Source organism: Benincasa hispida, chromosome 2, assembly GCF_027475165.1.
Source record: "Benincasa hispida cultivar pf3 chromosome 2, pf3_genome.v1.1, whole genome shotgun sequence".
Lineage (NCBI taxonomy): Eukaryota > Viridiplantae > Streptophyta > Magnoliopsida > Cucurbitales > Cucurbitaceae > Benincasa > Benincasa hispida.
In genome coordinates, this window is record NC_143479.1 from 56463467 (window position 1) to 56477003 (window position 13537).

The window sequence follows — 13537 nt, forward strand, 5'->3', positions numbered from 1 at the left end:
TGGAAGAGGAGGGAGTTACGTTAATTCCCCGCTAAAATAACTCCTTTATTATTTTATTTTATTTTATTCGTTAATATTAATATTAACATAACATTTATAATATGGTTAACTAGCTATTGGTAACCATATTATATGCATTTATAATCATATTATAATACAGTTTTCTCTTATAACCTATCATTTTTAATATAAATCAAATTCATATTAAATTTAATCTATAGTATAAAACCTATTTATAACATTTAAATCTCATTCAAATATTTTTCCCTCACATATTATATAGTTTTAATTATAAATTACATTTATAACTAACTATATATTATAATGTATCAATGTACACTATACATTATATTAATCATATTAATATAATTAATTACTTAAATTCTCATAAATAATTTGAACGGTTCAAATTATTCCAAAAAAAATTATTTATTATTTTTATCCTTAGTGAGCTAACAAAGTAACCTAATGAACCTACAGATTAGAAGCTTTAATGATACGAGATTAATCAACTAAACTTTTTAATTGGATTAATCAACTTTCATTAACCGTCAGTCACTCCACTAAAGACCAACAACTACACTCTTTACACTGAGATATATTTCTATGTCCATTGGATAGAACTAATCAACAATAAATTGACCCTTCACAAATTGCTCGTAAGTACAATTGGATCAAAATTACCATTTTACCCCTATAGCTACATCTAACATCTTAAATGTCATTGATTCCTCTAATGAACAAATAATTTATAGTCCAACTATAAACTAACCCCTCACGGGCGAATGAGAGTGTGAGGCTTCACTATTGAAGACCCAGAATCAGTTATTAAGAGAGCAATTTATCTACTTTCCCTGACGACATGGAGAAGTGAATTTCATCTTGTGTAACTGTGTTCCCAATTCCCTACTCGGACGAATCCCCAAATGGCAAGCATATTGAGTCGATGAAACAAGCCACTCTCCCCATGCAGATCAAAGGATTGCCCTCACAGATAAGATAAGAGTTCACAACTCACTTAAGATTAAGGTCAAGTTAGTGTTATACTGAGAAACTAATCATTTCGTGGTATGGTCTTACATAAACTCTTTATACAGGATATCTCCACCCACATGTTTCCACATAAACAATATGGATCATATTGTATATAATACTTACAACTCATGTAACAATTACAAAGTGAACTGTATATTACAGACCTTATAAGTTATTACTTAAACATGATCTACTTGTATGTCTACCACATATTGTTCAAGTTTCATTAAATAACCTTGGATCTTAGTTTATTGAATTGAGTTAATGCTATCTAAATTTCCAGTAAAATACTTCTTTTATTTTATTAAATAAATAATTTATATTTACAAATTACAAATTACAAGATGAACGAGATTTAGGACACTAAATCCAATACAATGGATAATCAGCAACGCTGAATATTTTGGTGAAAAGGAAAGGACGGTCAGCAACGCTGAATATTTTGGTGACGAACAGACTAGAGGCTGAAGGCCAACGAAAGAAACTCTAAAAAGGCGTAGAAATCAGAAAGAAGAGACGAAAATCCAGAGTACAGTGCAAAGAGATAGTGTTATTAGATTCTTTATTCTTACTTTATTTTGAAAAATAATTGAGTAAAATTCATTAATGACATTCAATAAATGTCATAAATCAATGACATTTGAACAAAATCTGGAACCTCCATTTTTTTCTACCAAAACGCACGTTTTTTTATTTATGACATTTTTTTTCACTCAGCCCACAATTTGGCTACACATCATGTTGTAGAAATCCACTTTTGCTGTGGTGATCGATTAGTGAATATGTAAAGATGTAAAATGAATAATATTATAATATAATAATTATCCAGAGACTATTTTAAAGGACAATTAAGGACTTTAAAGGGGCAAGGCTTGGGCCTTTTTGAAATTTACTACCCAAAATGATCCTTCCGTGTGGCTCGATAATTCGATAGGGTTAAGATTATTGGGCTGCCATGCAGAGCTTCTACTTTTTACAAAATTGAACCAACTTTTAAAAGTTCATTTGATGACATTTCTGTTTTTTTTTTGTTATATCAATTTAGACTATTACGCTTTAAAAGTTATATCAATTTAAATCTTAAATTTTTAGAATTGTATCAATTTAAACCCCAAATTCATCATTGTATCAATTTAGACTCTGGACTTTCATAAATGTATTAGTTTAAATCTTGAACTTTTATAAATATATCAATTTAAACCCTAAATTTTCATAAGTGCATCCAAATGAAACATAATAAAGGGTTTAAGTTGATACAATTATAAAAGTTTAGGGTTTAAATTGATACAATTATTAGTTTGAGGTTTAAATTGATACCAACTCCAAAGCTCAGGGTTTAAATTGATATAATTATTAGAATTTTAGAGATATAAATTGATATTTACCTAATATATATATATATATATATATATGAAATATATGAAAATTTGATAGTCCATAATAAGAGATATTTTTTTCCTCTAAAACACATGTTCAAACATTTATATGACACGTCTCCTAAATTTTGCTCACACAAGAAAATTTGAAAGTCTAAATATGGTGTTAGAACAAAAAAAAAAAGTGTAAAAAAAAATGAAGTTTAGTTGAGAGGATTAAGGAAAATGGTCCTCTATCCCCTAAAAATAACAATCAACCAACGAAATCCACAAAAATTAGACAAAATTGAACCTATAAAATTAGTAATCCATTCTCCATAATCTTCACACCTCTAATCTAATCTACGAAAAGAAACAAAAATTAAAACTAATGGCAAAATTCGCAATCATACTCGTTTCAACTCTTTGCTTCATATCGCTCTTTCACTTGGTATCTTGTAATAAGGATCAATTCTTCGTTGAAGGCAAAGTATACTGCGATACATGTCGTGTTCAATTCTTCACCAAAGTCAGCAAATTCCTCGAAGGTAACTAACTAGCCCTACTCTTAATCCTAACCCTAAATCGAAATCGAAATTGAAATCAAAATCGAAATGTGTGTGTGTGCAGGTGCAACGGTGAAATTGGAATGCAAAGAAATCGAAGGTGGAAGTGTGACGTTGAGCAAAGAAGCAGTGACAGATAAAACAGGGACTTACAGTATCGAGGCAGATGGAGATCACGAAGAAGAGGTGTGTGAGGTGTCGTTGGTGAAGAGCGAAGATCCAGATTGCAATGAGTTCTCGAAGGAAGGCTATGCCCATACTTCCAGAGTCACCATTACCAACAACAGTGGAATCACCAATCCTGTTCGCCTTGCCAATCCTCTCGCCTTTTTGAAGAAGGAGAAGCTTCCAGAATGTAAAGAGGTTCTCAGAGAGCTTGGATTTGATGAAGAGGGTCTCCTCGTTTAAACTATTCCTCTATTATTTTTTATTTTTGTTACCACCAATTTTTTTTTATTTATTTATTTACATTAATAATTTTGTCAAACTCCTTTTTTTCATATCAGATTAAATAATTTTTTTCCTCCTATATTTATCTTTTAAGTTATCTACTAAGATGTATATCGACCTTTCAATCTAATAGGTTCATTTTTATGGTTTGATTCAACAACAGTAGTTAATCATGATTATAATTCTTTTCAAAAAGGAAAAAAAAAAACATGATTATATTCACATCTTAGTTAGTAACTCATAGAATATTTTTTATTTAAAAATGAATTTAAGGATTATGTTACACTATAGATTTATTAATCAAAGAATAAAAAAAATATTTATATACTTTTTAGAATAAAACATACATAAATATGAACGACTCAAGAATTTAACTTATGATTCAATTTGAAATGTTGATGTCGATGTAAAATGTAAGTTTAAATTTTACACATATCAATTTTGATTGATGTTTTTGAAGAAACGATAAAAATATTCAAAAATATATTAAAATTAATAAATAAGTATTTTGTACTTTATTGATGAGTTTAATGCTTATTATTTATATTATATTTGCATTAGTGATATTTTGTTCTTTGTTTTCTTCTTTATGTTCTATCAAATTTTTTAGGATAGAATGGAAATATTGATTCACTTTTTACATTGATATCGAACCATGAAATAGAATAATATTATAATATAATTACTAGACTATTTTAAATTAAAAGATTTTAAAAGGGCCGGGCTTGGGCTTGTGTGTGGGCCGATAATTCGAAAGGGTTAAGATTATTGGGCTGCCATGTAGAACTTGTAATTTTTGAGAAATTAAACAACTTTTTTAATGTTTCGTTTGGAAGGATGAAATAAAAAAGTTAATTATTTTGGGTAGCATGTTCAGGGATAATAATTAAGTGTATAGTAATATTTTAAAAAAATAGTAAAAATTACAAAATCTATCCATGATAAACTCTATCGTTAATAGTCTACTACTAGTGAATGGTCTATCATTGATATACTTTGAAAACAAAACATAATCTAAATTTTGTTATATATGTAAATTCTTTTGTATTGTGTTATATCTACAAATTATTTGGACTTGATCGCTATTTTTGCAATGCCTAAAAAAATAAATAATAAAAAAAACCACAATTTACCATATCTATAACTAGAGCGCTCCTTTATATTTGAATCTAATAATGCTCTTAACAGTTTTCGAAAATATCATATTGTCATATACATATAGTTACTGTATATCTCGTTGGGAGATTTCATATATTTTTCTCCCCTTCAAATTTGAATTTTAAAAAGAATTTTATAAGAGGGATTATATTGTTATAATTTTCAAAATATAAGTACTAAATTATTATTTATTATAGTTTAAAAACTTAATTGTTATAAATTTGAAAGTACAGAGAATAAATCGTTACCAACAAAAGTTTACTAAATTGTTACTTTATTTAAAGTTTATTGACCAAAAATGATTTTTAACCTAAATTTTAAAATTCAATTTTAATTATTCTTATGATTTAGACCCTCATTTTATATATATATATATATATATTATTCATGTGTCCAATCGTTCTCTTGTTTAGATTTAAATTCTAAAAACGATTTTATCCTATTTTTATAATATTAGTTTTTTACTATTTTTAAAAAATGGGTCTTTAGAATTTGTTATTTTCCTCCTTTTTTTATATATATTTAAGTTTATTTAAAAAAAAAAGTGTCAATTCTAAATTAAAAAAAAAAGTGAACAATTGTAAGAAATAAATTAATAATCAGTGATAAGGTCAAGTAGTAGCTACATCTAATTATTCCAACTAAAATGATATAACCTGGTCACCTAATTTGTTCCAAAATATATGAGATGGTATTATAAAACAAATTTAAAATTTAAAATACTACAAAACTATATAGAACAAAATATATTTTTTTAGTTCATAAACATGTGGGAGTCCAAATTTGAATTTTCCAACATTTAATTAACAATATTTGCTTTAACTAGTTGACATAGGCTCGAGTTGGGAAAATTAAAAGAATATTGTCCTTTTATAAACTATTTAGGAAAATAAGGTTGTTTTCAAACTATTTGTAAAAATATTGTTGTTTCTTTTTTCAAACTTTTTTTTATTATTTTTTTAATTATTACACATTCCACCTTCTTCTTTCTTTCTTCCTTTTTTTTTTAATTTTTTATTTATAAAAATAATTTCTAAAAATATATTTATTATTTTATTTAAACTCTAAAAAGAATAAATTAAAAAATATATATATCTCATAAAAATAAAAATAAATGTAAATTAAATATCTCATTTATATAAAAACAATTACAAAAATCAATGTGTCCCACAAGGCGGACGTCATCGATTTCGAGCTGGTTGTCATCGTCGACTTCGAACTTGAGGTTGCTCCGATACCTCTGCAGGTGCTTCATAATATAAATATTCATTATGCTCTCTACGACCCTGACCATGTCCATGCACATATGAAGATGAAGGACCAGCCTCTGAGTCATAATGTCCTAAACCAAATGCTGACATCATCATCATCAGACTAACATAATCAGTTTGACTCTGCGTCTGCATCATAGGGGGCAACTCTTCCACATTATGTTCAACCTCATCAAACTCATCCTCTTCCTGAACAGGTCCTCTAGCTCCTCTACGTTTAGAAGCTGGTAGAGGAACAATAGGTATATTGTACATATAATGAATTTCCTCCATATAGCTTTGGTTGTCACTACATATAGCAAGAACTTGGTTCGGATCATTCGCAACCTCACGGAGTCTATTGTTGTTCGATCTCTGTGAATTATAAAACAATTCGACAATATTTAAAATAAATTTAAATTAAAAATAATTAGATAATATTCATTCATTTACCAAATGACCCACAGCTGCTCCCGGACATGTGACGTAGGGCCTTGTGATATTATTATACCAATGAATATATTATTGAGTGACATCTGTGTCAGACTTTTCAAGAGAAACCCCCACTGCAATAAACCTTGCACGATAGTGCCATCGCACTACCAAATGTGCAACTTTTTCGGACCAATCTCCAGTCCTTAGGTCAATATCATGTAGTATGGGTTCAATATTACAAGGCGATGAGACATCCTGCTGAAAACCGAATTGTCTCATCACCCTGTCAGGAAGATGCCACTCACCAATGTGAAAAGATATGAAAGGACTCATCGTCCGCCATATGTTTTGACCATTCGTACAAAAATTAGGCAAAGTATGCATAATAATTTTGTACGGCTCCCAAATAACCTGAAACACAAAATATTATATTAGAGAATATTAAAGAAAAATACAATAAAAATGTATATAAAATAATCAATTAGGTTCAGTGTAATGTACCTGTTCAGGTTGAAGCAGATCAAACATGTATCTATACTGGCTGACTACATGTGTGGCTATCCTAGTCACACAAAATTTGTCTCTCCACCTAAATTTTTAAATTTAGAATTTAGAATTTAAATTAACTAAATCATTGATATAAAAATTAAATTGAATTAAAACAATATACCGAGAACCGTAGGCTCGTCCAACTAACTGAGCGTCATTAACATGTTGTAGCTGTGGAGCCATTGTTGGAAATCGCTCCCAAGCCTATAGTTGCAAAAGTATGAAAGGCCCAGCTATCTCTTGAACCTCAGATCTTGTTGTTTTGCATAGTTGTCTATACAACCATGCCAAGCATGCTCCACCTCACGAATACTACCCCGCATCATGGAGGTTAGCTAACAATGGAAAGAACATCAAGTGAACAAAATGACTTGATTTATCTGAAAACAGACTTCCACCCATCATTTGTAGTATATATGCTCGCGCATATCTTATGACGGTTTCCTCGTCTACATCATCTGTGAGCTCATGAAATTGTGTTCCTAACCATATTAAACTTAACCTCGATCCTTTAATCTTGTCGGCAGGTGGGGTCGCACCAAGGTATAGTTGACAAACTTCTGACCAGTCATCATACATCACTCCGGTGACTGTCTCACTGTCAACAGGTAACCCCAACAACATTTCTATGTCTTGTAGAGTGATAAGTGCACTCTCCAACAGACATATGAAATGTATGCGTCTCAGGCCTTCATCTCTCGACCAAGGCTGTGATCAGATGCCAGTCCAACTGAATAAATCCTAATCTGGCAACCCATAGAATCCAGATGTGCGCAGTAGTGGTAGTATTCGATGGTGGAGCAGGATAGTGCGCTGGAGAACTGCCTCTCGACGCCTGCAAGATATTTCTCTAGTAGTATGATCTCGCCATACAACAGATAATCGATGAATGGAATGATCGTACAAAACATCAGGATCAACAGGTCCTGGGTTTAAAGCCATGATTTGGAAAAAAAAATTATTTCTCAATTAAAAAATATTTGTTTATCGATTAGAAGAATAATTTACAACTTAATTAAAAGAATAATGTACAACTTAATTAGAAGAATAATGTACAACTTAATTAGAAGAATAATGTACAACTTAATTAAAAGAATAATGTACAACTTAATTAAAAGAATAATGTACAATTTTATAATAAAAAAAATTGAATATACAATAAAAGATAAGTGGGTGGAGGATCTCGCTCATGAGCAGGATCCCGCTCATGAGGATCTCGCTCATAATTGTCTTCATTTTATTTACTTTATATATATATATATATACATACATGACCAATGAGAAAAAGAAGCTAATAATCATTAATGAAAAAATAACAACAATGACAGAATTTTGTTAAACTAATAACTATAATTGAGTAAGTTTAACAAAAGTGCATATATTAAAATTGACTATAATTGAATAAGTCTGAAAAAATATGGTCAACCTTGATTTTATTATCAAGTAAATTAAAAAAAAGGCGAAATAAGTAAATAGAATAGTAGAGAAAAGTTAAGGTAAATTCACTCAGGATTTGCAGTGTGAGGGTAAAAAATAATGTAAGACTTTATTGATTGATAAAAAAATTTGAATATATAATAAATTATTATAAAAAAATTGATTATACAATAAATTATAATAAAAAATTTGAATATATAATAAAAAAAATTATTTATTTTTCAATCCCCAACTATCTGGAGCCCGTCTTAGTAACGAAGGACATTTCCTTCGATTATGTCCTAACTGATTATAAAATCCACATCGTTGTCGAGTGGCTGGTTCTGTCCAATCCATCTCGTTGTGATAACGTGAACTTTTTCGGTTTATCAGGTTTTCTCAACAACGATAGATGATGTAAAACGGGCATACTAGGGTGCGTGATCAGGTAATCTTCATGCGGTACAAGTTGAAATTGAGGAGAGTAACATTCAACGTACGTTGACAATTTGTAGTAGTCCTCAATAAAATCTTCGTAGTTCATGTTAAAATGTGAGCAAACGGCCATAAAATGCGAGCATGGAATGCCGAATGCTTGCCACTTGTTACATGAACAGTACCGCTCGGACCTGTTTAGCCTCAATATTTGAACATTTCCTCCTTTGGCATTGAGACTATGACGTTCGGTCTTCACATGAAACATACCTTCATATCGATCGTATAATTGTACTTCATGTTTACTAGATCGTGCAGTCCATTTATTTATTTTCTCGTGTGCGTACCTGGATTTTTACTCCACTTAGTATTACAAAATATGTTTGAAATAAATTATTAATAAAATATATATAAAAAAATAATATTACCGGGTGTATTTATCTTGATGCTCCAATGCATCCCTATTTATGCACTCTGATAGATTTGTCGTCATCCACCCATATCTAAATCCTCCATCATATGCTTGAGTCCATTGCTCTAAACTAATGTTATAAAAAAAACTCAGATAGCTCCGATTTATTCATTTGATATCTTCAATTGTTTTGTTGAACTTTCGAATTTGAAACTGACATCCGGCACGATAAACATAATTTTTCAATGAATTAAATTATACTTTTTATTGAAGTTGCTGACGATATGTCGTAAGCAGAAACAATGGTGACATTTCGATCTCATCCAACCATTTGTTGGGTTGTTCACTGATGCGATTATACCAGCATGTCGATCTAAAATTAAACACACCTCTTCGTGTGTTACAATTTCTCTTATGTGTTTCAGGAACCATCTTCATGAGTCTGCGGACTCTTCATCAGCAATGGCAAACGCGAGTGAAAGAAGATGGCCATTCAAGTCAACTGATGTAGCAATCAACAGTTTTCCTCTATATTTGTCATACAAGTGTGTACCATCTATCTGAATTATCGGCTGGCATTTATTAAAATTTTCTATACAAAGACCAAATGCCCAAAATACAGAAGTTAGGATAACATGGCCTTCAGTAAGCGTTTCTTTAACTCTCCACTCTACACGTGTTTCGAGATTGGTCTAACCATATATAACCACCTGGGTAACAATTTGTAAGACTCATCCCAATCATCGAACACTTAGCCAACGCTTTTCTTTTTCCCTCCCATACCCTATGGTAAGGAACATGATATCCAAATTTTGATTTGATGTCGGACTACAGTTGTGCCACACTGATAGATGGTTTTTCTCTTGCGGCGTCATAGAACTTCAGTGCAATCATTGATGAATCCCATTACACGTGACTTTGACTTAGTTTTGAATAAAAACATGTATACTACTCATCATACTTAGTGATCTCGAACAAGCCATGCGATTTTTTCTTTATTGCACGAAGTCTCCACTTGCAACCTTCCTCCCACTTCTTACACCGAATTGTCCAAATCGTCGGTGTAGATTCAACAATCTCAGATGGTGCGTGACACTTTATTGCAAAATATTTGACCGCGTGTTGTAGCATTTCCTTGTCTTGACAAATCATCCCTTTATACAATTGAGTATTGTCAACGTCCACAGGAGCTACAATTGGGTCATGTTCCCGAATGCTATCTAGTACATTCATATCCAAACCATTGAATGTATCTGAAAGCATCTCATGTTCACGACCATCGAAATCCAACTCTTCAAATTCATCATCCGTTTCTGTTCTGAAGTCTTTGTACAGGTTGTTAGCCGCCATATCTTCATTATCACATGGCGATGCAACTGACTCGGGATCAGGATTGATACATTGAATTGGATTTTCAAACTGGTTAAATGGAGTATCGGGATCCACCCCTATCCTATTTACATTTACATACAAATGCGCTAGATTTGGCAATGGCATTGCCATTGAGAATATCAAGTTCATAGCTCGTGCATTCGAAATATGGAATGACATAAACCTTATTGATCCTGATGGTTCTAGATTAGGATGTCTATATATTATTTCTATCTGATTTGCTCCCATATCTACACTAAGTAACATCCCAACCATTTCAATGAATTGTTCCAAATACAATTCCACTGTTCACATTTATGGTAAAACTCCCACTTGGTGGTTGGTCATACTCAACTCCATCAATCATATTACCATTTGTAAACAACATAAATCCCAAGCATTTGTCTGCCATTTTCTAAATAAAAAAAAAAGACAAATATCAATTTTTTGTATTATACTTTTTATAAGAAGTATATTAAAAAATATTAAATTTTTTAGTTTATAAACATAAACTTTTTAAGTTTTATGAACATCAACTTTTTAAACATAACAATAAAGTAAACTTTTTATAACTATTTTAAAAAATAACAACAAATTAAACTTTTCAAATTAAAATGAGGTAAACTTTTTAAAACTATTTTTTCAAATTTAATACAAAATAAAAAATTAAATTAAATTAAACTTTTTCAAACTATTTTAAACTATTAAAAAAATATCAACTTATCACAATAAACATAACAACAATAATTTTCATATGAATAAACTAAAATTTTCAAACTATATTAAACTTTTTGAAACTATACTAAACTTGTTAACTATCACAATAATTTTGTATTAAACTATAAATATCAACTTCTTAAACATAACAATAAACTAAACATTTTAACACTATAAAAATCAAAGTTAATACTAAATAAATCAAATATCCTAAGAATAAATTAAACTTTTCAAATATCATAAGTTCAACTCACAGATTCGGTAGTTCTCTTTTTTCCTTCAAAGTGACAATGTTCACCCTTTTTTCCTGTTATTTATTATTTGACAACAACTACAAAAAATTTATAAAAAAAATTAGAATCTATAAAAAAAATTAGAATATAAGAATAAAAATAAAATTTATAATTATTCTTAAAAAATAAAAATTTAGTAGAGTAACGAATCAGTATAGTTGTGTGAGAATAATTTGTATTAAACGAAATATAAGAAGAGAAATGGAAATAGAAATGGGAGGAGAGGAAGATGATTTCGAAAGCTTATTTTCAAAGGCATTAAGGGGGAAGTGAGCTATGAAGGGGCAGTGAGTAAATCAAAGGGAGGGGAGTGAGCAAAATCAAGGACAGTGAGCTATCAAGGGAGTGAGTGAGCAAAAATGAAGATGGAGCAAAAATTATTGAGGGAGTGAGTGAGCAAAAATAAAGATGATGGTGGTTTAAAAGGATGTAGGTTGAGTGTTGAATACTCAACCCACGGGTTTGGGGTGGTTGAAGAGGCATTAAGGCTATGGCAAAGGGGCATGAATGCGTCAATGCATGCAGGGAATCAGAGCAGGGGAATCGAATCAGTGGCGGGCAGAGGGAGCATGCATGCAGGGAATCGCGTAGAGGAATCAGAGCAGGGGCAGCATGGTGATAGTACCTCACACCTTTTTTTAATTTACTTGATAATAAAATCAAGGTTGACCATATTTTTCCAGACTTATTCAATTATAGTCAATTTTAATATATGCACTTTCATTAAACTTACTCAATTATAGTTATTAGTTGTAACAAAATTCTGTTATTGTTGTCATTTTTTCATGAATGATTATTAGCTTTTCTTCTCATTGGTCATATATATATATATATATATATGGAAAGTAAATAAAGTGAAGACAATTATGAGCGAGATCCTCATGAACGAGATCCTGCTCATGAGCAAGATCCTCATGAGCGAGATCAAGCATTTCTTTAACAAACTGTTTTCCTAGTGTGCTCACCGAGATTCAGCCCACATTTCTAGCGAGATTCCCTTCTAGAGCTAGATCCCTATCACAAAATTAGCGAGATTTCCTTCTAAAGCGAGATCCTCGTCACAAAATTAACGAGATTTCCTTCACCTACTTATCTTCCTTGTCGAGAGTTGAAGTTTCAACTTATGTATGTCGAAACTTCAACCTTCGACAACCTAATATACATCATCACAAAATTAGCGAGATTTCCTTCTAGAGCGAGATCCTCATCACAAAATTAGCGAGATTTCTTTCTAGAGCGAGATCCTCATCACAAAATTAGCGAGATTTCCTTCACCCATTCATCTCCTTGTCGAGGGTTGAAGTTTCAACACTCCCATTCATCTCCTTGTCGAGGGTTGAAGTTTCGACACTTCGACAACCTAATATACATCATCACAAAACTAACGAGATTTCATTCTAAAGCGAGATCCCCATCACAAAATTAGCGAGATTTCCTTCACCCACTTATCTTCCTCGTCGAGGGTTGAAGTTTCGACTTATGTATGTCGAAACTTCAACCTTCGACAACCCTAATATACATATATTTTTCAAGTTTTTCTTTATTTGTCGAGTTCTCAACGTTCGACCTCTACATTAATCGAATCCTCAACCCTCGACTTCTAACCTCGAACTCCCAAAACAACAATATTTCTCTAATAAGTTTCAAAACAACAATATTTCTCTAATAAGTTTTGAAAACAACCATATTAATATTAAAGGTCCGACTGGAGTTGCTTAGAAATAAATAATTATAAAAAGTTTGAAGCCATCACGGCCAAATTGGAAAACTAGCTTATGGAATATTATTTTTTTGGACATATATATATAGTTGATTAAAAATGATTTTGTTTGAGTCGTCAAATGCCAAATTGATATTAATTTCAAAAATTGAAGGAAAATTTATTAAAACGATATAAAAAAGAGAACACAGAGAAAATTATTTTTTTTGTCCTTAGATTTTGAATTTAGTTTTTTATTTGATGTCTAAATTTCAAAACCCCATTTGGTAGCTATTTTTTTTTTTTTTAATATTAAGCCTACTACAACCTCCAAATTTCTTCATTATTATTATTATTATTATTATCATCATCAATGGTTTAAAAAAGGAAGTCAAA

The 13537-nt window shown here is 30.7% G+C and overlaps 1 protein-coding gene across 1 annotated transcript; it reads left to right on the plus strand.

Moving 5' to 3' along the window:
- Positions 1 to 2781: 2781 nt before the first annotated feature.
- LOC120072301 (olee1-like protein) lies at positions 2782 to 3364 on the plus strand. The gene is made up of 2 exons (XM_039024755.2): positions 2782 to 2938; positions 3021 to 3364. Exons 1-2 carry the CDS (start codon positions 2782 to 2784, stop codon positions 3362 to 3364), a joined length of 501 nt encoding a protein of 166 aa, XP_038880683.1.
- Positions 3365 to 13537: the final 10173 nt, after the last annotated feature.

Excerpts from the sequence above, each read along its gene's own strand:
- LOC120072301 (XM_039024755.2), top strand. The coding sequence starts at position 2,782 with ATGGCAAAATTCGCAATCATACTCGTTTCAACTCTTTGCTTCATATCG. Across the intron at positions 2,939-3,020 it reads AGTCAGCAAATTCCTCGAAG|GTGCAACGGTGAAATTGGAA; the intron begins GTAACTAACTAG and ends GTGTGTGTGCAG.